The 21,882-nt window shown below is 52.6% G+C and overlaps 1 protein-coding gene across 1 annotated transcript; it reads left to right on the top strand.

The window, feature by feature from the left end:
- Nucleotides 1-51: 51 nt before the first annotated feature.
- On the top strand, nt 52-19,068 carry ACER1 (alkaline ceramidase 1; the record flags this gene model as incomplete). Its single annotated transcript, XM_081286473.1, has 6 exons — nt 52-144; nt 14,246-14,360; nt 14,443-14,584; nt 15,415-15,552; nt 18,516-18,653; nt 18,900-19,068. The coding sequence occupies 6 exons, from the start codon at nt 52-54 to the stop codon at nt 19,066-19,068; spliced, it is 795 nt and encodes a 264-aa protein (XP_081142599.1).
- Nucleotides 19,069-21,882: the final 2,814 nt, after the last annotated feature.

Raw genomic sequence — 21,882 nt, 5'->3', positions numbered from 1 at the left:
GCCGCCCATCTCTGCCAGGTGCAGTGAGCAGGTGGCAGTGGCTGGGTCAGGATGCCCAGCATCTTGGCGTACCAGAGCTCTGAGGTGGACTGGTGTGAGAGCAACTTCCAGTACTCACAGCTGGTGGCCGAGTTCTACAACACGGTGAGGACCCACGGCGCTGGGTGGGCGGGAGGGAACCTCCTGGGGTGCGAGTTCAAAACCTGGCTTCTGCACATCCTCTCTGGGGAATCTGGCTCGAGCAGTTCGCCTGTCTGTGGCTCCGTCTTCTCATCACTTAGGCTGGGAGTGTCGGCTTTCATTCATTGATTTTGTCTTTATTTGGCATCAACCTGCGTGATAGGAAACGCAGCAGAGCCAGGCAGGGAGCAGGCCTCTGCTCTGAGCAGAGAGCACCGAGATGACTTCAGGCGTCTGCAACCCAGGAGGATGGTGCTGTGATGGGGGGCACAGAGGCAGCTGTGAGGATACCCAGAGGAGGCCTCTGAGTCAGTCAAGGTGGATCAGGGAAGGCTTCATGCAGGAGGTGACTGTGGCTGGCTGGTTCTCATGGCTCTTCCAGCTCAGACAAATCATTTGTCTTCCTGGGATTATCCTATTTTTAGCACTGAAAGTTTCCCCTTCCAGAAACCCCCTCGGTTCTGGGCATAGTGAGTTGTTCAGTCACCAGCCCCACAGACTGTGCTATGGCACAACATTGGAAGTGCTTAAGAATCATGGACGGGTAAATGACAATGACATTGAACCAAAGCTTGAGAGACGGGAGCAGTCATGGAAAGACTATGCTGAGCTCTTCCTGAGCAGGGCCTGGTGCCGAGGGGGCCGGGCGCTCTGGAGCCTGGCTGCTGCCGCTGGGCTGGTGGGCATGCAGGCGGTGCTCGGCTCTGCACCCTGTGAACACGGGCTTCACCGGGCACTGGCTGTGTGCCAGAGCTGTCCGGGGTGACGCAGGACGTGGGCTAGCCCCGCGTTCATCCCAGCTTCCCCGAGGAAGCGCTGCTCAGCTGGGGCTCGGCTGGCTCTTACAGCCGGGGTGAGCCTGGACTTGGCAACTCTAGGAGACTTTGGGGGACTAAAAAATGCGGGGCGCTCCGTTTAGGCTGCCCAGGCTGGTTCTGACCCTGTTAGCTTCGGACTAGTGGCTTCCAGGAGCCGGAGGCGAGACCCGGGGCTCCTCCTGACCTCCTGAGCTCGCTCCTCCAGGGCTGGGGAGGCCCTTCTGGTCCTCAGTTGTCCCATCGGTATCCTGGGAAGGGGACAAATGTGCCGCTCATCAGAGGCTAGGGGGAGGGGTGGGGTTCTGGGACTCTCCTGTCTGCATCTCCTGGAAGGCCCCAAATGTTCTCTGAGGGGCCCATCGCCACAGGGTGTCCCCGGAGTCGGGAGGGTGGAGACTCCTCCTTTAGCCCACCCATGGACACCCCGAGAGGCCACGGCAGGTCTCCAGCGTTCCCAAGTCATGACAGAGATTGGGAAAGAGTCTTGTCTGGGACCTGCACCTCTAGGAACTGACCTTCTGTGTTCCCTGGTGCAAGTGTACTTGGGTCTCTTCTGTGCAGGGCTCTGAGACCACTGTGAAGGTGCCCAGGAGGCCTCATGGTGGGGGCGGGGGTTAAGAAATTCTTCCCAGAGGAGAAGAGTGTCTGCCCAGCCCAGGGTGACCAACTTATCTCGGTTTTCCTGGGATTGACCCTGTTTTTGATACTGAAAGATCAAAAGAGTTAGCAGTCGAGCTGGGTTAGAGGGGTTTCCTCACTGGGCTCAGTGGGGCACCCTTGTCATCCTAGTGACTCTGGAGGCTGAGGCAGGAGGATCACAAGCTTGAGGTCAGTTTCAGCAACTAAGCAAACCTCAACATAAAATAAAAGGGGCTGGGGGTGTAGCTCAGTGGTAGAGCGTGTGCCTAGCATGTGTGAGGCCCTGGGCTCCATCCCCAGCACACACACACACACACACACACACACACACACACACACAGAAGTGTTTCTTCAAAGTTTTCTCCTCCTGGACACAGCTGAGTGATCATCATATCATTCAAGGGTGGGGGCTGGAGTGGAGTGACAAACTTGTTCTGCACAGACCTATTTACAGCTAGTAAATACTTTCAGCTGTATGACACATGTGGTTCGTGTCCCAACTCTTCAGCTTTGCTAAAGGTTTCAAAGCCTCCTGGGTGATCTGTAAGTGACTGGGTGACAGTGTTCCAATAAAGCTTTATTTATGGATGCTGCAATACGGATTTCCTATGATTTTCACATGTTGCAAAATAATTTTCACCATTTGAAAAGGGAAGCGATATTTCGTAGCTTGCCAGTCCCATGATACAAGGCAAGGGGCTCAATTAGGCTCATGGTCAGGGTTTGCCCACCCCTGACACACTTATGCCAAAAAAACCATTCAAGTGGAGGACAGTAAGATGATGGTATTCTTTGCTCTGAATTACCGATTAAGATTGAGTATAAGAGGGTTGGGGTGCAGCTCAGTGGTGGAGCGCTTGCCTAGCACGTGTAAGGCACTGGGTTGGACCCTCAGCATCACATAAAAATAAACAAATAAAGGTATAAAAATACAATAATTAAAAAAAATAAGTAAGGAGTTTAACTCAGGAGTCGTGACTTTGTTGTACTAGCTCCTCAGAAGGCTGAGGAGGGAGGATCTCTTGAGCCCAGGAGTTCAAGGCCAGCCTGGGCCACAAGTGAGGCCCTGTTCAAAACAACAAAATAAACTAAGAATAAAATGAACAAGTTCTTCCTCGTGATGTGGCCCACCCTCTTGCTGCTATTCCCTGGGTGTGCTTTGGTGACTTGTGCCTAGGGATGAATTTACAAATGATGCCTGTTCTGACCTAGTCATTGCACCTCGGGGAATTTGTACCAAAGAAATCATCCCAGAAGACAACAAGATTTATACACAGAGTCGTCCCCGAGTCATTTGTGACTGTGATAAGTGAAGACACCCAGTGGAGCTGCAGCCTTGGGGCCTGTCTGTGGGGCTGAAGGCTTCCCGGTGACATTCTGTGAAGCCGTCTCAGAGCCTGCTTTTGATCCAGGGATATAAGTGAAAGACTAAGCATGCAGCAGAAAACATTTAAGAAATCTGTTCCCATTGCTCTCATCACGACCTGCTTAGGAGTCACGATTCATGTTGAGAATGTGACTCTAAAGAGGAATTTGTCTCTGCTTGCAGAGAGCTCTGAGTCGGGTTAGGAGGCAGAGCCCAGATGCTCACGGTCAAGGTTACAGAAGAAGAAAATAGCAAAGGAGTCAGCCCAGGTGTTGGGAGGCTTCATGGAAAAGGGCACACAGGAACTGGGTCTTGAAGGACGAGTCGGAGCCCACCAAGCATGGGAGAAGTCCGGACAGGGAGAGCAGAGGATGTGCAGGATTCGGGAAGTCAAAGAGGAGCTGGGAGATTGGGAAAGGAGAAAGTGTTTCTGTGGCTGGAATGCGAGGAGGAAGAGGAAGCCGAGCTGTCTGTGAAACTTTGGGAGTTTCACAGACTTTGGATCGTCCTGCCTCAGCCACTTGGCTCCCAAAGTTTTCCTGCTGTGTTGAGCGCTGGAGATCGTCCGGCGCTCCTTGGCGAGCTCATTCCTTCAACAAAATGCTGACACCAACGACAGCAGGATGACCCTTAGGTTCCAGGAGGCCCAGGGTGCTCCGCGTGTGGGGTGTGTCCAGAATTAGAGGTGCATTCCTGCCCCCCCTGGTGAGTGTGAGGCCTAGGGAGGAGGAAGGAGCGGAAGCTGGGGGTGGGAGCCGTGGGGGTGGGGCCTCTTGGGGAGGAGAGGTCGAGGGTGCAGTGTGCCCCAGGTCTCAGGACCGCAGTGCCTGTGCTCGCAGGCTACTGGGCAAAGGGCATGACGCAGGCAGAGTCCCTGAGGCAAGAAAGCACATCCTGTTGGAAAGTAGCAGGTGGTTTGAGGCCAGAGCACAGGTGCCTATCACAGAGGCACTGAGGGTGGGAGGAAGGATGGGGAGGTTTCTGGGCCAGGTCAGCAGCGCCAGGCTGAGGAGGGAGGCCATCAGGGCACTGATCAGCTGAGAGGTGAGAGGTCAGCAGGTTGGGTTCCACTGTGGGCAGGAAGAGAAGGAGCAGAGGTCGGGGGTGCTGGCTGGGCAGGGCAGGGCAGGGCAGAAGTCAAGGACACGGTCACATGAGTTGGCACCCGTCCCTCTTGGCCTGCTGACCTCCTGCCGGGCGACTGGGCGCTTGGGAGAGTTCAGATTTCTGAATGGTACAGGTGGAAGGTTCCAGGGCCCTGGGTCCTGGAGGCTGCGGAGATGAGTTCCCCCCTGGGGTTCTGCTGCTCATCCTCTTCAGAAGACTCTTCACTCTGGACAGAGCAAAGGGGTGGCCTACCTGTCTAGGGAAAGGCGGGCGGTAAGAGGGGCAGGACAACCCGGGGCCATGAAGAGAGACCAGAGCGGGGGCAGTGTGGAAGGGTGCTGGCTGCTCTGCCCCCTTCTCCAGCACCCTGCCCACCTCCTCCCTGAGCCCTCCGGCAGCTGGCCTCTGCAGTGTTGCCAGCCTCGGCTCTTCCTTGAGTGCTGTGTGACCCAGGGGGCAGCCATCCCTCTCTGAGCCCCGGTTGTGCCCTGGGCAGGGAGCTCTAAGCCACGAGCGCACTAGAGATCCGGTGGTACCTTCCTCTTCTGCCTTCTCCCCCACTGACTAGCAAATGATGACCTGGTGCCTCTGGAGGGTGGAGTCCTTGTCCTCAGGCAGGGGAGACACCACAACTAGAATAGTAAACGTGTAACACTGGTCACTCTTGATGCAACTTGGGTGCAGACCTGAGGTCCCTGGGGACCTCTTTCCTCCTTTGGACGATGGGTGCTGGTGGCCCAGGCTGTTGGCCCCCGGCGGAGGAGATCCACCCTGGGACAGCCGCTCTCCATTCTGTTCCCATAAGGATGGCCAGGGCATGTGGCCTGTGCCAGGCGCTGCCCCGCATTCTGGGGGTTCAGAGGTGGACCCCACCCTGGTGGCTGCTGTGCAGGGAGGCTCACCGCCCTCTCCCATCCTGCTCAGCACACACCCGCTGGGCACCCGTCGGTCTCAGCTCAGGCCACACACCTGGAGGTCCCTCTGCCACCAGCAGGAGCAAGGTGACAACCGCAGAGCTGATGGGCCCAGGACCTGGTGCTCAGTGAGAGCCAGACACACAGGCCACAGTGTGTGACCCAGGGATAGGAGACGTCCAGGACAGGGGAGCCCAGGGACAGGATGTGGGTCTGTGGGTGCAGGCCCGGGGACAAGCTCCTCTGGAATTGGGTAGAGGTGGTGGTTATGGAACTTGAAGTGTGCTAGAAACCACCGAATTGATTTCTTTCAGAGTGGATTTATAGCACATGATCTATGTCTCTTTTTAAAAATGGTGGCCCACGCCTGTAATCCTAGCAGCTCAGGAGGCTGAAGGCAGGAGGATCGTGAGTTTGAAGCCAACCTCAGCAAAAGTGAGGTGCTATGCAGCTCAGTGAGACCCTGTCTCTAAATAAAATACGACATAGGGCTGGGGATGGGGCTCAGTGGTCGAGTGTCCCTGAGCTCAATTCCTAGTACAAATAAATAAATAAATAAATAAATAACAAAACCTCACAGCTCCCGAGACTTCTAAGCATTGAATGTATTGAAACTATTAACATCAGAAGCAAACAGCACAGAAGGGCAAAAATGTTATTTGTTTATCGACTTGACATTTATTAATTTTATTTAATACATAGCGCTTCATATAATACTCATAAAAATCTTAGGTAGTAGTTACTCTTATGTCCCCCAACGGATGGAGAAACAAGAGTCAGAAAGGGCAAGCTCCTTCCTCAGGGTCACACAGCATGCCAAGACAGCCCCGTCCCAGAGCCTCTCACCTCCCCACAGCGCTGAGGGCCCTGGTTCCCCAGTGCTTAGCACCGAATGGCGGGCGCCTGATTCCCAAGCCAGTCTGGCGCTGTGGCTGGCGCTGCTTCTGTTCACCCTGCCCAGGACCAGCACTCGTGGGCAGGTGTGCAGTGGACGCAGGTGACTCTGCTTGGCAGGCGGTAGCCGGGCGTGGGCGGTGGGTTGGGCTCAGTGACGAGGAGAGAGTGAGGCGGCGTTGCCAGGTGCTACTGCGCGGACGGACGGATTCAGCACTGGCTGTGCCGCGTGACACCTGCTAGGGACACAGGCATAAGACAGGTGTCCCCTGTCCTCAGGGAAGTCCCAGTCCAGTGGGGGAGGCCGAGGCAAGAAATAAGTCAAGAAACGAGTTAATGGAAAAGCTGAAGTGGAACGTGGCCCTGAGAGGAGGGAGTGGTGGGGACTGGACTGCACTGGGGTCAGGTGACGGGGAAGGGCCCTGAACCCGAGTCCTCCCAAGGGGGCCGTGGGTTCCTTCCCTCTGGCCGGTCCCGCCTCCCTCCCTCTCGTCCTCCCCACCCCTCAGGCTCCTTCCTGTCTTTGCCACCTTTGTCTTCCCCTGCCAGGTTCCCGCGGTACCAGGGCACGGGGGGGATTCCAGAGCTGTGTCGGTGCCCTGTGTCCCTCCTGCACAATCGTTTTCCTCCCCTGCCGGCTTTCTCCCTTTCCTGGGGACTGACCCCGGGATGCTTGACCACTGAGCCACACCCCCAGACCTTTTTATTTTTTATTTTGAGGCAGGGTCTTGCTAAGCTGCTGAGGCTGGCCTTGAACTCAAGAGATCCTCCTGCCTCAGCCTCCCCAATCCCCGGGATCATAGGTTTGCACCACTGCGCCTGGCACAAGCATTGTTTTCTACAACAATTGACTGAGCTCCTACTATGTGCCCAGCATTGCCCTAGAGGCAGGTGTGGGGATGTGGCCAACTCCCCAGCCTGACATTTAGTTCTCCGACCCTTCCCTCGGTGCTTGGAGATCTGGGAGATCCAAGGATGAGTGGCAGCATAGAGCCGTGGGCACTGGACAAACACCACAAAGGCAGGGATTTTGTTTTGGGGCACAGTTAAGATCCTCGGGTTTGTGGTTGGGAGCTCAAGGAATGGTTGCAAATGAATGAAGGAGCAAACGAATGAAGGAAGGAGGTGACGCGGGCTCCGGGCCTCACCCAGGGAGCCCAGCCCACGAGAGTCCTAGCTGGGGCTGAGCTGGCTTTGGACAGGATCCCAGACTGAGGCAGCTCCAGCCTCACCCCGCCTGGGTGGGACGAGGTTTAGGGAAACGTGGGAGCTAGCCCTGGAGGCTGGGAGGGGGACCCGGCGTCCTGCTGTTATCAGAGACCCTGGAGCCAGCTGGGCCCTTCCGTCCCGCCGTCCACACGCACTGCCCGGTACTGACTCCACATGCTCAGTCACAGTCCTGGCAGTGGTGGGCCGGGAGCCAGAGTGTCCCGGGCCATGCAGACAGCATGTGCAAAGCCCTGGGGGCAGGGAGGCAGGAGCACGGCCTGCCCGTGTGCGGCCACCTCTCAGTCCCCTCAGCCTGGGCTGCAGAGCTGCAGTGAGCCGGGGAGGAGTTTATTAGCCAGGTTTAAGAGGCTGGGTTTTGTTACGGGAGCTGCAGGTGTGTTTTAATAGGGGTGCTGGGGTTCGGGGGACTGGTCTGGTGAGCATCTCCGGGGTGAGTTGACTCACATGCCCCATGGCTGGGGTTGGCGCTGGGGCGTCAGGAATGCGTGCGCATCAGCACAGATGGGGCGGGACCCAGGCCAGGGGGACGCAGGCCAGGGCTGGGGGTGGCTCCATGGTGGGCCCTTGCCCATGTGTAGGGCCCGGGCTTCCACCCCCAGCACCACACTCGCACACAGAAGGGAAGGAAGAACTGCAGGCCGGCCTGTCGTGCAGCTGATGGATTTCCCCGTTCAGTACGTCTTAGTCCGTTTTCTGTTGCTAATAACATGAAGCCGCAGACTGGGCAAGTTTTAAAGGAAGGAGGTTTATTAGGACTCACAGTTCCGGTCCAAGGTCAAGGGGCGGCAGCGGGCACTGGCTTCCTTGCTGGCAGTCCCACATGGAGAGACTGGGAATGTGTGACTCTCATGGCAGACCCTCCTAGATAACCCTTATCTGTTAACCCCACGACAGCCAGAGGCTGGTCCTCTCTTAGTATCTCATTGTGGCAGCAAAATTCCCGTGTGAGGCTGGGAGCAGTGGTCCACGACTGTCACCCTAGCTACTTGGGAGGCTGACGCAGGAGGATGGCAAGTTCACAGTCCAGCCTCAGCAATTTAGGGAGACCCTGTCTCCATAAAAAAAAGGTGGGGGCTGGGGATGCAGCTCTGCGGTAGAGCCCCCCTGGGTTTGATCCCCAGTACAAAAAGAAAAAAGAGTTTCAGGGGGGACAATTCAAGCCAAGGCTCGTACCCATCTCTCAACAGCCAGATGCCCCTCCCCTGCCGGGAATGGTCCTGGTGGCTGTGTACACAGAGTGTCCCTCTCCCTCTGACCGAGGATGGGATGCGGTCCAGAGTTCGAATCTCAGACCTGGACCTGGGAGCGAGCACAGTTCTTGTCCCGAGGGCCCACAGAGGCTCAGAGCGGCTCAGCCGTCCCTTTGATGAGTGAGGCCCCTGGAGTGACCGAGCGGATGAGCGAATGAGTGGGTGACCTATGACCGGCTCCCAGCCTGACCAACGGCTGGTGGGTTGAAAATATCCCTAGTGGAAAACCCGTTTAATACACCTGGATGGTCAGACCTGGCACCCGGGCGGCACCCTCTGCTGCCGCCGGTCGCTGGCCCTCGTGTGGTGAGGCTCACCAGAGCTGCGACCGTTGACCACTCGCCACCAGCTGGGGAAAAGACCGAAATTCAGATGTGAAGTGTGATTGCCACTGAGGGTGTGTGGCATTGGCACCACCATAAAATTGAAAAATAATCTGAACATCTCCCTACAGGCACATATATATTTCATAAATGTTCAATAAATAATATTTATTGCATACTTGCCATCTCTCGGTCAATATTTAGTAACTGTATGTTATACTTATTTATCTATGATTTTTTTTTCAGTTGTAGATGGACACAATGCCTTTATTCATTTACCTTTATGTGGTGCTGAGGACGGAACCCGGGTCCTCACACTTGCTAGGCGAGCACTGTGCCACTGAGCCCAGCCCAGCCCAGCATGTTATATATTTTTTTAAACTTTTTTTAAAAAAATATTTATTTATTTATTAGTTATTGGCTGACACAACATCTTTGTTGGTATGTGGTGCTGAGGATCGAACCCGGGCCGCATGCATGCCAGGCGAGCGCGCTACCGCTTGAGCCACATCCCCAGCCCAATGTTATATTTATAATATAAGTTTCCACAATCATTTTCTGTTGCTTGCTACCAAAGAACCCAAGCTAACACACTGGTGGTGATGACTGTTAGATCCCAATAACGGAATGCTGGTTTAAGCAAAAAATCAAAAGAAAACAAAAATTTAGAACCCAAACTTGCAGTGACAAGAATGCAATGGAAAGACACCAGAATATCTTAGAAAAAGAAGGAGTGAGAAGTCCATGGCCGGGGCAGCTTTGGAGGGCTCAGGAGGAGGGCATGTAGTGTCCTGGGATATCTGCACTTGTTCTCAGCCTTGGTGCCTCATGGCCACAGGTGGTGGGCTGGGGACAGCTAAGTTGGTAGAGAGCTTGCCTCACATGCATAAGGTCATTAGATTCTTGTCAATGGTTGACTCCATGTTGGTGACTCCTAAGCTGCAGAACTTCACATTTTAATTCTCAAGTCAGAAGACCTAATCGGCCGGGGGAGAATTAGGGGTCTCTTCCAGTGAGGTAGGGACCTGCTGACACAGATATGTGGTCATTCAGAGTACCTCTGTGCTGGGTAGGCCTTAGGAACTGACCTGGAGATGGGCATGGCTTGTCCTCTGGCAGACAAGGCCCAGGGTGAGAACCGAGAGAGGGTAGATGTGGCCTGGGAACAGCTGGCTCACAGAGCCCAGGCTAGTCCCCCAAGTGGGCTGTTGGCACTGGTTCCATGATCCCCGAGGACAGGCCCAGGAGGACTCCTGCTCTGGGAAGTGTCAGGCCCAGCCCATGGACGCCCACCTCTGTGTTCTGACTTGGTGAGGCAGCATCCCTACGGCCGGGACTCCGAGAGGAGCAGGCGCCCAGTTAGCAGGGTGCTGTTTCTTCCCTTGCTAAGATGAGGTGCAGATGACGACGGAGGAGCCTGATAAGAGGAAGGGTCTTTCGGGGAGGGAAGGCTGTCCCTGAGAGAGCAAGCGGGCTGTCCTCAAGTCCGAGGCTGCAGAGGAAAAGCACCCCTGAGCTCCCAAGTTGCCTGCTGTGGCTGAGGCGTCCGGGGGAGTCTTTGTGGGGAGTCAAAATCCCGCGTCAGCAGATCGGGGCCTGGAGCCATTGATGGTTGAAATCTGGTGTGAAGGTTGATGACCTGAACTGCACTTGTAGCTCCTGACACCTGGGACAGTCAACAGCACTGAGAGGAGGTAGCCTTGCGTGCATTTCACAAATTAGAGATGAAGGTAATGGGTTTGTGTCACCTTTCAAAGGCACCATCGACCTAGGGAACAAGGGAGCAGGGATCCAGTCCTATGTTAGGTCTCTACGTTGGGAAGCACTGATTTCAACAAAACAGCCAACTAAAGATCACTTGCACAGAAAGGAGAACATCTTAATTTTTATGGAAGTGGAAGTCTGGAACAGGCTTACCGCCAAACGGCTGGGTTCTCCCCGTCTTTCTGTTCTGTTCCTGTGTAGTCCTCGCAGCACTGCCCCGGACCCGGGGCCTTCCCAAGACCTTGTAGGGGGTCCTCAAGGAGGGAGGAGGGCGGCTGAACTCCCCAATCCCACCTTCCACCCCAGCTGCTGCGTTCTTGGTGGTCTTCACTAATCATGTGAAGATGTTATTTGCCTTTTTGGCCCCAATTCTCTTCTGCAGGCACAATGGAATCTTCCAGAGGTTACATGATACATAATGACCCCACCCACTCTGGTGCCGAGGGAGTGTGTGCTTATGCAGTCCTGTATTTCTAGAATTTTTTTTTTAATATTTATTTTTTAGTTTTTGGCGGACACAACATCTTTGTTGGTATGTGGTGCTGAGGATCGAACCCGGGCCGCACGCATGCCAGGCGAGCGTGCTACCGCCTGAGCCACACCCCCAGCCCTCTAGAATGTTTTGATTTCAAGTTCTAATACAGTAAATCTCAATTAATGGAATTCATATAAGTAAAATCTCTTGGAGCTTTTTCTTTCTGTTTAAGAATGTAAAAGGGTCCTGAGACCAACGAGTTTTGAGAACTGCTGTCCTTGACTATTAATTAGGTTTTATTCTCACCTTGCTTCCTCACAGTTGCAATATAACTGCCATCTTAAACACAACAACACTGTGTAAAGGTTCTATTAATGGTTCAAGTTTTAATAAAGAGAACTTCCCAGAAGTTCCCCATCAGACTTTCCTTCATGACTCCTTGGCCAGAATTTTATTACACACCCGTTCCTTAACCAATGCTTCACAATGAGGATGATTCATGCCTTGGGACTCAGACCTGACCCCTTGAAGGCCACGTCCTCCTGAAGGCTGAGCAAAATTTGGACTTATTCAATAAAAAAAAAAAAAAAAAAACGAGGAAGCATATAATTTAAAATACAGGTTAAATTGTGGCAAAGATGAAACAATAAAATAACAGTGGTTCAATAAAGGTAGGAGTCTCTCTCTCTCTCTCTCTCTCTCTCTCGGGGCAGGGTATCAGGAATTGAACTCAGGGGCACTTGACCACTGACTTACAACCTCCATCATTTTTGTTTTTAATTTTGAGACAGTGTCTCATCAAGTTGCCAAGGGTCTCACTAAGATGCTGAGGCTGGTCTTGAACTTGAGATGTCCTGCCTCAGCCTGCAGAGAGTTGCCAGGATGACAAGCACGTGATGCTGTGCCCCGCTATTTCTCCTGTAGATAATGTCTAATCCATAAGCTTTCAGGGCTGGTGGGAAAGCCCCCGATGCCAGGGACCAGGGATATCCCTAGAGTCACTTTGCCATTTCTAGGCCATTGCCCTCGTCTGTGTGGCCCAGGGAGCTATCCTGTCACACCTGCATCCCAGCAGAAAGTGGCTAAGGACTGGTCACATACTTTCACTTTAAGAGTGCAACCTGGAAGCCACTATTATGCTCACTCTCATTGGCCAGAACTTAGGACATGGCCACGTGGAGCCGCAAGGGAGTCTGGGAAAGAATTCTGCTATCATAGAAAGGGGAGAACCAGATCGGCTTTCACTGACTGTCGTTCCCTCCCAGGTCTGGGGTTTGTCTCCCCAGAATGATGTGTCCTCCTAATACTGAACCAAACCAGTTTGGTTAGTGAGGAAGGAGGGAGGAGGGTGGCTGAACTACCCAATCCCACCTTCCACCCCAGCTGCTGCGTTCTTGGTGGTCTTATTGTTGGTTATCAGTTGGAACCTGGTAAATAGTTTCTGCTGCTCTGATAAACGGAACTCTGCTCCATCTTGTCAGAAATTCACACGTTCTTGGACTCTGGTCTCAAATTCTGGATTTTTCACTTACTAGTCCAATGATGGGGCTGGATGATTCGACCACTCTGAGAATCAATACCTTCTCTATAATGCTGTTTTGAGGATAAGAAGAAAATTCTGGAAATAAGGAACTTTACCTGGGACCTGAAATACAGTAGCTGTCTAACCCTGGGGAGACCCGTTATTAAGCCACAGATAACCTTCAAACCGAAAAGCCATGCCCTCCTGGGGCTCTGAACAGGTGCAGCCATATTTCCTGGTCTCTATTTTTCCTCCTCTTCCCAAGGAAGCTTTTCCTGGCCATCGTGACCCACAGTAATATTTCCTTTTTGTCTCAGCTAGCTAATACTGCCTAACAAGTTATCCTCAAATTTGGTGACCTGAAACAAGGACAACTTTTACTCATTAATTCATCTGTGGTCTAGGTCGGGCTCATCTCTACTTAGCATCGCTGGAAGGCTGGGGTGCAGCTAGAATCATCTGAAGGTTCATTGGATTGTGCTGCAACTGAACTGGGGAGAATCAAACATCTGGGGCTGGAACAGATGTTCTCCAGCATCTCTCTCTATCCTGTGTGGTCTCTCAACATAGTGGCTTCAAGGGTAGCCAGGCTTCTCGCTTGGTGGCTCAGGGGCCCACGGTCTCATACTTTAAGATAAAGAGAGTCAGGTGGAAGCCACAGCTCCTTTTATGATCTAACCTTAGAAGCCGCACAGCCCCACCTTTGCTTCACACAGTTAGGAGGCAGTCATTAGGGTGCTGTGTCGTCTTTCTTTGTCTATGAAGCTCACATATGACCACCATGTCGACATTTCAATTCACGGGATAAGGGAGACAATATAGGGCAAGACTTAAGTAGCTTCTTAAGTACTGACCAGGAGGCAGAGATGTCCTTTATGTCCTTATCCCAGTAGCCAGACTGGGTCACCAGGTCACAGGAGTTGTGAGGCAGGTGGAAACTGTCTTCTCCCATCGAGTAGCTGTGTGCTCAGCTAAAACCTGGAAGATACTATGATGGTCCCTTGTTTCCATGGGGACTGGTTCCGGGAACCCCCACAGGTACTGAAACCCACGGATGCTCAAGTCCCTGATATTAAATGGCATTTTTATTTGCATAGAACTTACATAATCCTCCTATAGACTTTAAATCATCTCCAGATAGCTTATCACACCTGATATAATGTAACTGATGTGGACATAGTACTTACACTGTGTTGCTGAGGGAAAAATGACCAGAATAAAAATCTGTACGTGTTCAGGACAGAAGCAATTATTTCCTTTTCCTGAGTATTTTCAATCTGAAGTTGGTTCAGTCGATAGTTACAGAACCTATTGGATGTGGAGTTTTTTTCTAAAAAGAAAAGGGGGAGAATATACATAGAAGGTCAGTATATCGTCTTTGCCACACTCTTGAGTGAATGGATGAACCCCTAGAGTACCAGGTGGAGTACTGGGTCTACTGCTGACCAATGCTTTGTCCACATCAGCAGAGGACAGTGGGTGTGGCTCACTGGTGGAGCATTTGCCTAGCATGCCTGGGCCCTGGGTTCCATCCCTAGAACCATGACAGACAGAGAGAGGGAAAGAGAGATGGGAGGAAGAAAGGCAGGCAGGAAGGAAGAGAAACAGCTGGAGGGGTGACAGGTGAATGATTGATAAGTCTTGGGCTGATGAATTGCCCGGAAGGTTGCAGATGATCCACTGGCTGGTGACTGAGGGATTGGACTCAGGAAGCCCCTGCCGTCTCCTGTCCTGACAAGCCCCCTCCCACGTCTCTGTTCCAGTTCAGCAACATCTCCTTCCTGATCTTTGGGCCACTCATGATGTTCCTCATGCACCCCTACGCCCAGAAGCGCTCCCGCTGGATCTATGGTACCTTTGTCCTCTTCATGATCATTGGTAGGTGTGGCTCTGCCATGGAGAGGAGGTGGGCGTGGGCACGGGTCACCTCTGACGCCTCCCCTTGCCTCTGCCTCCCCAGGCCTGTTCTCCATGTACTTCCACATGACGCTCAGCTTCCTGGGCCAGCTGCTGGATGAGATCGCCATCCTGTGGCTACTGGCCAGTAGCTACAGCATCTGGATGCCCCGCTGCTACTTCCCCACCTTCCTCGCAAGGAACAGGTGGGGCAGGGGCTGTCTGTCGGGACAGGGTGGGGCTTGAACTCTCTGTGGACCCTGTGGACCTCTGTGGATCCTCACCTGTCCCCCACCCTGGATCCTTGCCCTGAGCCATTTGGGGGCCTTAGAATCCCTGGCCAGACCCCCTGGGGGTCTCTCCCCACCCTGCTTCACTTACCTGGACTCCCAGCCCCCCCCCCCATCCCACCTTGATAGCCTGGGATCTTCTCCAAACTTTGTCTGAGCCACCTGGAGATCCCAGGACCCCGGGCCTAAGCCTTCCTGGGCCCCAGGATACCTCCCCCCAGTCTTTCACCTGGACTCCTTGGAATCTTTCAGCCTATCCTCCCGGGCCCCTGGGACCCTCCGACTTGACTGGAGGCCCTTCCAAACCTCTCCTAATCCTGTGTGACCCCACCTAAGGCTTCTAGGACGCCACCCTCTCACCACCCCAGACACCCCATCATCACAGTCCCTCCAGGGACCCTGAGATCTTTTGTCTGACCTCTCCTTAATTCACGGCGGCTCATGGATCTTCCTCCAAGCCTACTGGGTTCCCTTGAGCTTCTTGCGGAACTCACCGGCCTCTGGAGCCTTGATTAACTTTCCTGGGCTCCTGAGACCCTCTCATCCTCCTACCCAGCCCTGGGCCCAGCTTGGCCTCCCTGGGACCCTCATCGGACTCTCCTGAGCCCAAGCTCAGGATACATCCTGGGCCTACCTGGGCTTCCCCGAGCCTTTCTCCTTCCTTTCCCTCTCTGGCCACCATAAGATGACCAGGCTTGACCCTCCAGGACCTCCTGTCACTCACAGCTGAGCCCCTCTCCCTCCAGGTCCCACTTCACCTGCCTGGTCATTGCCACCACCATTATCAGCACCTTCCTGTCCTTCCTGAAGCCCACGGTCAATGCATACGCCCTCAACAGCATCGCCATACACATCCTGTACATCGTGTACCGCGAGTACCGGAAGTAAGTGGAGGCTACAGACACTCGTGTCCCCGCCTGTCACCCCCGAGAACTCACGTGCTCTGGGCACTGACTCCTTGACTCCAGGCCCTGGAGGGGAGGCCCCTTCCCCAACATCACCCACTAGCAAGTGGCGGGGCCAGGACCCAAACCTAAGTCTATCTGACTGCAGATCTTGTCCTTTTTACAGTGAACCCCTAAAACACGCATCTGAGAGGAGAGAACAGCCCTAACCTCCACTCACCCATTAACCAGCCCAGCAACCATTGACATTTTGCTCTTGATGGGTTACATTTTTTCCCCTGAATCTCATATACATTTCAACTCGAAACTTTTCAGGATCTAACTCCCCTGATAATTATGGTTTTTAACCCACATTGGGTCTTAGCGGGATAGAGAAGGGTTTCTCAAACAGGGATATTTATGGAAAATTGAATAAAGATTATTCACAATACAGAAGTCAGGGTATAGGAAAACCACTGGGGCTTGTTTAGCATCTCTGTGCTGATAAGAGTGGGATTCTATGTCTAGCTGGAGACCCAAGGCAAGGGGTGATGGGAGAGGAGGAAGGAGGAAGAGGCCACAGGATCCAAGAAGCCCCAGGAGAGAGGAGGCTTAGCAGGACTCTGATTTCTAGTTGCTGGTTGCATCCAGCCTGAGGCAACCCTGCTGGAAGAAGTAAATCTCCTAACACTACCCTCCTTTTTCCCCTTTGATTTCCTGCCCCTGCCAGGGCTCCACATTGACCAACCCAACTGGAAGCCATTAGCTAATCCAGGTAGAAACCACTGGCCAACCAATTAGAAGACTCCGGTCTAGCCAACTGGAAACTAATGGCTGACTGAACTGGAAGTTCAAGGACAAGGGAGCCCCTGGATTTGGTCTGCACAGGTGGACAGCCCAACACATCCCCCAGATGCACAGGGATAGATAGAGAAGGAAAGGGACAGTCTCAAAAGACAGATGGGAGGTATAGGGCATGCTCACTCTGTACAAAGTTAATGGTGCTTCTTAAGACAGCACCTAACATTGTGTGTGGACACATGGCCTCAGTTTCTGAGAGGTGCCTGGTTGTGTTTAAATAAAGACCTCACCATGGTCTCGCAGCTCCCCTTTATTTCATAGGTCTCTTCTCCCATCCCCCTTTCTTCATGCCTTTGTTTTTTTTGGTTTTTTTTTTAAGAGAATTATTTGTCTGTAGCACAATTTATGTTCTGGATTTGGCCAACCGTTTCCTCTAGCATCTTTAAGTTTTCTCGTACCCTGTATTTCCTGCAAATTAATAGTTGGATTTAGGTCTGTTCTTCCTTTGTTTTGGCCAAAATATTTCACGGTGGCATCGGTGGTTCCTGTCCATCCCCAGAGCCCGCCCTGCAGGGTTTGGATGTCCCCATGGACGGGTCCCCTTGGAGGGTTAGGGCTGGCTAGAGGATTTGGCTGGTTTCACCAACATTTGCAGATGTTTCTCCAGCAGCTTGAGCCAAGTTGCTGGGGCCATGACCTGGCTAGCAGCAGTGAAAGGGTGGCTTGCACCTTCTGTTGTCCTTACCTGGAGTTTTTCCACCCAGAAGGACTTTTGCTAATCAACCTTGAAATCCAGTTTGAACAAGTTGCATAGATAATTGACTTTTTCCTTTTATCTATCGACTTCCAGAGTAATGAATTGGTGTCCTAGGAGTCTCTAGTAGAGACCCATGAAGCAGATTTTTTATTATGAACATAAAGGTTTTTATATCTCTGACATGTTTTAATGCATGACAGTAATTAGACTGTTTTTAAAATCTTTTAAATTTTTAAATAATTACAGATTTACAGAAAGTTGCCAATATAGCACAGAATTATCATGCACTTCTCCCCAGTTTTCCCCAAAGGGAACAGCTTATGCAACCCAAGTATATCTCAAAAGGAAGAAATCGATGTTGATATAATGCTGTTAACCAGTTTACGGGGTTTAGGCTGACTCTCCAGTTCTTACTCACAGTGCATTTTGATGTTCAGGCTGCTCAGTTCTAGGTGAGTGAATACAGTCTAAGCTTTTAACCAAAAAGGAGCTGCTGTCTCATTTATCCGGGTCACGCTCTTTGCCAAGGAGCCCTGGGGTAGCTCTGTTGCTGGGAAACACAGGCGTGGCCTCCAGAGAGTGCACCCCACCCCAGACACACACTTACTGTGACACACATAGTCACACTCCTGCAATTCACAAACACATGTCTTCATGCACTGACCCAGAGGGACACATGCTTATAACCCCAAATACACAAACATAGAGGGACTTGCTACATAGGAACACAGATTACACAATCTGACCAACGAGGATTGGATCCCAGCCCTGCCACATCTCAGCCATGTAACCATGGGTGGGACTTGACATCACCACCTGTACCGCAGTTTCCTCATTGACAAAGGTGCTTTGAGGACTGGGTTAACACCTGCCCCTGGGTCCTGTCAATTCTCTGCTGCTGGAACACACACCTGACATGAATCAACTGACACAGAGGAGGGGCACGCTTGGCCCATGGCTGTGGTGGTTTCAGCCATGATCAGTTGGCCCCGTGGCTCTTGGGTCTGTGGTGAGGCCCACGTCATGGCAGGGGCACTTGGAGTGGCAATGAGCCACTCTCCTTGTGGCCGGAGGCAAAGGCAACAGGAAGAGATCCGGGGGCCATGATTTGCTGCAAGGGCATATCACCAATGGCTGGACCTCGTCCTTCCAGGCCCCGCCTCTAAAAGCTTCTGCTCCTCCCAATAGGACCAAGCTGGGGACCAAGCCTCTGACACCCAGGTCTGTGGGGAATATTCCAGATCCAAACTAGAGCAAGCACCAACTTGAACCCTCAACCCCTCCCCTCCCCTCTTCCCAGCTCCAGCCTCATCTGGGATGGAGGAATTCTGCATCAGTCCCTTGGCTCTGCCGCCTGAGCCCAGCCTCATCTCCCTTCCTCCCCTCCCTTCCTCCCCTCCCCCAGGACCAGCAATAAGGAGCTTCGGCACCTGATTGAGGTGTCCGTGGTTTTATGGGCCTGCGCTATGACCAGCTGGATCAGCGACCGCTTCCTTTGCGGCTTCTGGCAGCGGATTCATTTCTTCTACCTGCACAGCATCTGGTGAGCACCTGCCCTGGACCCTGGGACCCCACCACCAGAGAGCCTCGGCGCCAGGCTTAGAGCCAGGAGCTGGGAGGCCGAGTGGGAGGAGACCCGGATGCCAGGGCTGGGGAGGGGGGGGAGACGGAGGCTGGGGACTGGACCCAGAAGGCCCCTTGGGAAAGTGAGATCCGCGAGAAGTAAGGAGAGGAGGCGGTGGCGCCGGGACATCTAGTGCCCTCAGCACCTTCTCCCTGCACCCCACAGGCATGTGCTCATCAGCATCACCTTCCCTTACGGCCTGGTCACCATGGCCTTGGTGGACGCCAGCTACGAGATGCCAGGCCAAACCCTCAAAGTCCGCTACTGGCCGCGGGACACTTGGCCCATGGGGCTGCCCTATGTAGAAGTCCAGGGCGATGACAAGAGCTGCTGAGGCTGTGGACACCTGCAGGGTCACCTGTATCTGAGGGACACTCGCGGTTCCTCCCCTTTCCCTTTCCCAGGCCCCTTGTCCTGCACTTCCCTGCCCCGAGGCAGGGGACAAGCTCCCTGGTGGTCCTGAGCAGCAGTCTACTGACCTGGGGAGGACTGCCTGCACCTCCCTCTGCCACGACCTGCCCCGGCCTCTTTCTCTTCCTCCTCTCTGTCCACAGATGTCACATGATCTGGTGGGGTCGAGTCACCAGTTGCTGGGATGACTGGGTGATGTGTCACCTGCTTGGCATGACCCAGGCTGAGGCTTGCTGTCTGGCATCTTGTATGTATTGGTGACCTGGGTCTGTGGTTGGACATTGGATGGCCATGTCCCTGGTACTTGGGAACATCCCAGAGAACACACATGACTTGTGGGTACCCAATCTTTTTTCTTTCTTGGTGCTGGGGATTGAACACAGGGGTGCTTTTATCACTGAGACACATCCCCAGTCCTTTTTATTTTTAACTTTGAGACAAAGTCTCACTAAATCGCTCAGGGTCTCACTACGTTGCTGAGGTTGGCAAGGAACTTGTGATCCTCCGGCCTCAGCCTCCCGAGTTGCTGGGATTTGATGTGCACCACTGCACCCAACCCAGACACCCAACTGTGCACCCACAAGTGTGCATGCAGAGACCTCACAGACCTCCCACGCGGGCCTCTGAACTCATGGGGAACAAGTCATGAATGGCAAATAGCTGAGGGAAATGGAAGCCCACACTGGACAAACCAAGCACCGTGGAGCGTGGGGCATCAGAGAAGAGCTGGGCAGCTGGGACCGCTGTGGTGGGGTAGGAGGATGCTTTTCAGGGTGGTTAAGAGCCTATGGCCTGGGGCCAGACAGACCTAAGCTTGAATTCCCACTTGACCATTTCTAGCTGTATAATCTTCAGGATGTGATTTATCCTACTTTTGAAGTTCAAGCCTCTTATCCATAAATAGTGTTTCTTCCTTCATAGGAATTTTCACGTGCATAAAACAAGTTGACGTATGTGACATGCTTAGTATATGTCTTGCAAACACCCATCCATCTGCCCATCCTTTAATCTATCCATCTATCCACCCATCTGCCCATCCATCCTTCTATCCATCCTTCCATCCATTCAGTTTAGCCAACCATTTGTTTATTCATTAATCTGCCTAAGTTATCCAGTCCCTTTCCCGTGCATCTTCCTCCTGCTCATTCATTCATTCATTCATTCATTCATTCATTCATCCCTTCAACAAAGGTACACATGGAGTTCTAGCTACAGGCCAGACACTAGGCTCTTTGCAAGACAGCTGACATTGAAGTCCCTAACCCAAGGAAGGAGACAGATGTCAGACAAACAAGAAGACGCAGGACCAAGGCACTTAGAGACACCAATGGGTGTTACAGAGAAGGTGAATCAGCGATGTTCCAGGGAGTGATGGGCTGGAGAGCCGTCCTCTCAAATGGGTGCTCAGGCAGGGTGCCCAGGGGATGGCAAGCATCCCCTTGTGGAGCGAGTGAACTTGCAAGCAAGAGCAACAGAAAGCGAACTGTTGCCTAAGCTTAGTAAATGAGGAGGAACACATTAGTTGGAGGTTCTTAAGTTGAGAGCCCTGAATGGGTTTCAGTGTCCGTGACGATTTCACATTGTCTGCAAAAGATTAGTGTTGGGGCAAATCACCTAGACCTCTGGAGTGCATACCTTCAGATAGACATGAACACTCTCATATTATAGTTGTGGCCCAGAGAGGGCAAGTGACCTGCTGAAGATCACACATCCTAGGCTTGAAGCTAGGTCAGCCTTTCCCCAAAACTCTTTGTATCACTGTCATCAGTAGAATTGAATCTGGATTCTGGGTCTCCTGCTTCTGGGTCCTTCTGTTTAGTTTTAGAAACCAGAGGATCTTCATTTGTGACTGATTGAGGTACTAGAAGGAGGAGTTTCTGTAAAATTGTGACATTATCTACAAAATGCTGTGTGTCTGGGTATGTTTGGGGGCATAGGAGATGTGCTTCCATGAAATTCCCTAAAGGGCTCTTTGACCCCCTATAAGTTAAAAACTTCTATACCCATAATCCCAGAACTTGGGAGACTGAGGCAGGAGACCACAAGTTCAAGGCCAGCCTGGGCAACTTAGCAAGACCCTATCTCAAAATAAAAATAAAAAGGGCTGGGGTGTAGTTCAGTGATAAAGCACCCCTGGGGTTCAATCCCCAGTAAATCCCCCACCTCCCAAAATTAAGAACCTCAGTTCAGAAATCTCTCAGGGTGGCTGGGGGGGGGGGTGAAGTGGTAGAAGAAGCTTCTCCCCCATTTCTCTTTCCTTTCTTTCCTGGCTTATGTGGCTCTGGTGTGAAATCTAAACAGTGCTTACCAACAGATGACATAAAAGGGCACCTACTGAGTCTGCTTACTTTCATGTGCGGAGCAGGCAGATCCACAGAGACAGCATTCTGTGGTTGCCAAAAACAGGGAGGGGTGTGAGTCACTAATGGCTCGATGGGCATGGTTTCCTTTTGGGGTGATGAACACATCTCAGAAACAGGGGTGATGTTTGCATAACATCGTGACAGTTCTAAACACCACCCTGATTGGACACTTTAACGTGGTTAATGGTTAAATGTTATGTCAGGTAAATTTGACCTCTATTGAAAATTTAAGAAACTCCCAGAGTCATTCATGGACAAGTTTAGGTCATGGGCCCATCTTTAAACCAGTCCCAGTAGCTAGAGGGATGCATGCCTTTGGATTACTCAGGCCAGAGGTGGACTTCCTCACTGGGAGTGGGGACAGGGTAGTTCCA

Source organism: Spermophilus citellus (assembly GCF_964194105.1).
Source record: "Spermophilus citellus genome assembly, chromosome: 3".
NCBI classification, from domain to species: domain Eukaryota; kingdom Metazoa; phylum Chordata; class Mammalia; order Rodentia; family Sciuridae; genus Spermophilus; species Spermophilus citellus.
The sequence above is the reverse complement of the archived record's forward strand: the minus strand, read 5'-3'. Positions and strand labels throughout refer to the sequence as shown.